General features: G+C 44.1%; 1 protein-coding gene across 1 annotated transcript; it reads right to left on the bottom strand.

Annotated features, from left to right (window-relative positions):
- Window positions 1–460: 460 nt before the first annotated feature.
- On the bottom strand, window positions 461–2,966 carry LOC122051754 (probable receptor-like serine/threonine-protein kinase At5g57670). Its single transcript, XM_042613014.1, has 7 exons — window positions 2,501–2,966; window positions 2,170–2,421; window positions 1,937–2,094; window positions 1,771–1,850; window positions 1,538–1,673; window positions 1,284–1,433; window positions 461–767 (listed from the first exon to the last, which is right to left on the bottom strand). The coding sequence occupies exons 1-7, from the start codon at window positions 2,658–2,660 to the stop codon at window positions 606–608; spliced, it is 1,098 nt and encodes a 365-aa protein (XP_042468948.1). The 5' UTR covers window positions 2,661–2,966; the 3' UTR covers window positions 461–605.
- Between the last annotated feature and the right edge of the window lie 287 nt (window positions 2,967–3,253).

Here is a 3,253-nt window from a genome sequence, read left to right as displayed (position 1 = left end):
GAAGACAGAGCTTAAGTATTTCCAGTCACATGATTTTTGGCACAAAGTTGATGGCTGCTCCGTGGTCCTCGGGCCAACTTGAGACAACTTCTTGAAATGTAAACCAAGTTAGGAAGCCACTCCTTTTACCGCCTGTTCAATATGATAAATAGCTTCCTAGTCCACTGTTTCTTACTTTGTCTTTGGCTCTTTGGATTTCTAGTTCTTTCTCATTGTCGCATTCTGGTTAATTTTACGTGTTGGCAATCATTAGCTTTGCCAATTTAACAGACAAAACAAGCACACTGGAAGGCGTAGCTTCGTGATTCATTTGTCTTCTTTCAGAATTGAAACAATCATGCATGTGATTGTTGTCATGTTTCTTGAGCTGAAGTCCAAGTCAATGATTCTCTTCTAAATTTGGTCGACAGTACAATCTTGCACCTTCACTTAACTGGGTCGAGCTCTCAATTTCACTGGCAGATCCAACTAACTTTGTAGTTCAAGCAACTGTTGATTAAGGCTTAGGCATTCCAAAGGTACAAACTATATGCAGTACAAGTGATGAGATATGTTCTACTTCACATAACCAGTACAGTTTGGTGACTAGATTTTAAGACAAGCGATCATGAATGGGAGCTCGCGGTCCACAAAGACGAGGTGTCGGATTCTTCATCGGAGTAGTCCAAATCTTCAAAGCCCCAAGATTCTTCTTCGTCCTCCTTGTCCTCGCTTAGCATCTTCAATTCATCTTGCAAAATCTCATTGCCTTCGATTATGTTCAGTACCTGCCATAACCCATTTTTCGACCTTGTCAAAACAGTTGTTTGATCCATAGAAAAACAGAGTGAAAACGGTGAGACTTCACGAGCAGCCCGTGATAAATTCATGGATTTTTCAAGTATCTAGTTTGTGTGGCTACTGAAGCAGATTTAACAATTAATTTTGCTTGTTGGTTAAGATTGGCAGTTTATGAAGTATAAATATGGCAATTTGCTGTTGCATTATTTAATCACTGTTCTTATCATTAGAATATGCTTCACGGTTAGGAGGTAATTATATATGAATGTATAGTTTATAGGCAAGAAAACAACCTGCTGCCAAACAATCACAGTGCCTTGAATCAGTCACATGATTAGAAAAATAAGAACAATGATGCTCAAATCTTCTTAATATGTTGTCCAAACTCTAGTTACTTCACTACACTTTCAGTAGAATTCAACTACCTTTTAGTTCTATTAGTTTCTTATTCACATAGCCATTGGTTAATTCCTAAGTTAGCTTGGCTTTTGAGGATATGATACCTCGGTCATCGATGGGCGAGATGCCGGTGCCGCCCTGATGCAAAGGGAGGCTGCAAAAGTGAGCTTGTGTAGCTGCTCGTAGTCGTAATGTTCTTCCAATCTTGAATCGAGTAGCATTCGTATTGTGCCATCTCTTAGATAAGGTTTTGCCTGCAGTTAGTCGAAATTGATCTAAGTCTGATCTTGCTCGATACTATATACTATATAGCAATAGGTTTAGAAAGGACTCTCAATCAAATTGAGCACACACTTACCCAGCTAACTAAGTTTTTGTGAGAGACATCGACCGGCTTCCTTCCCGATATGATCTCCAAGAGGAACACCCCAAACGCAAAGACATCAGTCTTCTCATGTACTATCCCATACATGAAGTACTCCGGTGCCAAACACCTAATCACACAACAAATTCATTTGCTAGAATTCATATACACAACTCAAACTACTACTTTTAAGCTAACAACTTGAGTTTAGCTTCAAGTGAAGATACCCAAATGTGCCTTCAATCGGCTTCACCGTGCGATAGCTCCACTCCGACGGAAGCCATTTCGCGAGCCCAAAGTCTGATATCTGTGAATTGATCAGTGGTTAAAATGGTGTTGCAAAGTAGAACAAAAACTTCTAGTTTGAAGAACTAATGATGTGGAGAGAGCTACTTGAGGCTCAAAATTATGATCGAGGAGTATGTTGGAGGCCTTGATGTCTCTGTGGATGATCCTTCTCTGGCAACCCTTGTGCAGGTAATGCAGTCCTCTTGCACTTCCCAGAGCAATCTCGTACCTCGACTTCCACTCCAATGGAGGACTGCTCTCATCTGCATCGATTTAACTGTGGAGGTGAAACTGATTCTTGCTTTTGAACTCTAAAGAGTTTTTATTGAAGTTAATACCGTGGATGTTGGAGGAGACTGAGCCATTGGAGGCGAACTCGAAGATCAGATAGAAACCGAGCTCAATGCAGCACCCGACGAGGAGCGAGACGTTGGGGTGGTGAACATGGCCGACGGTGCCCAGCTCCGTCAAGAAGTCCCTCTCTTGCTCCTCCGACGACGCAAGGGCCATCCGCTTGACTGCAATCGCCTGTCCGTCCTCGAGCATTCCCCTGTACACCTCCGCGGACCCTCCCTTCCCCACCAAATTGCCTGCTAAATCCTTGCGAGAAAAGGAGGTCATCGCCGGTCCAGATGGAAACAGTTGAGGTAGCAAGCGCAGAGCACGAACCTTGGTGGAAGCCGTTGGTGGCTTTGTGGATCTCCTCGTGGGAGAAGCATCTCCAGGCTGGTTTTTTCAGTTGTTCGGCACCGGAAGGAGGGCGCGGCTCTTCTTCTTTCCTCTTCCTCCGGCCGAATTTAAACAGCAGAAGCAGGCTTTTGAGGCCCATTCCTCGCCCTGAAGAAGACGAAGCAAGTGCCTTGGATGGGTATTAAAAAAGCAGCGCGCCTTTTGCCGTGCGTAGCTTCGCTTTTCGAGGGATGCTACAAGGAAGCATTGATGAGGAAGTTGGGAGCTGCCATTGCCGCTTTCTGGATTCAGTACCCTGCTCTGCTTCGATTCACGGAGTCGCCATTGCTACTTTGGCTCTCAGGAAAGCTACAAACTCGGGGGGCTTTAATGGAGGAAGGTGGAGACTCGCAGTAAATCTCACAAGACCAATTCTCAGATGAAAAGTTCTAAAATTTCAACCGTCCCGACGTAATTCTCACCCTTCCAGTGAAAGGGAGGGGACCAAGAATTTCTACATCCACGACACTGTTCACTGACATGATTAGACAATGTCGTATAACAGGTGTAAATATGTTTGAGGGTCCGGATTTGGAGTACTTGCCTGTCACAGGGCTAAATGCAGGCGAACACAGCTCCTGCAACGCCATTGATGCTTAAATGATGCTTCCCTTCTTGCATGAATACTGATGCCTGAAGTAGGTGCGTGATGTTTGTTTAAGATTGACATGAGGAAAAGAAAGTCTACTTGCC

Source organism: Zingiber officinale, chromosome 3A, assembly GCF_018446385.1.
Source record: "Zingiber officinale cultivar Zhangliang chromosome 3A, Zo_v1.1, whole genome shotgun sequence".
NCBI classification, from domain to species: Eukaryota; Viridiplantae; Streptophyta; class Magnoliopsida; order Zingiberales; family Zingiberaceae; genus Zingiber; species Zingiber officinale.
Note: the sequence above shows the minus strand (reverse complement) of the source record. Positions and strands in the feature narration are given on the sequence as shown.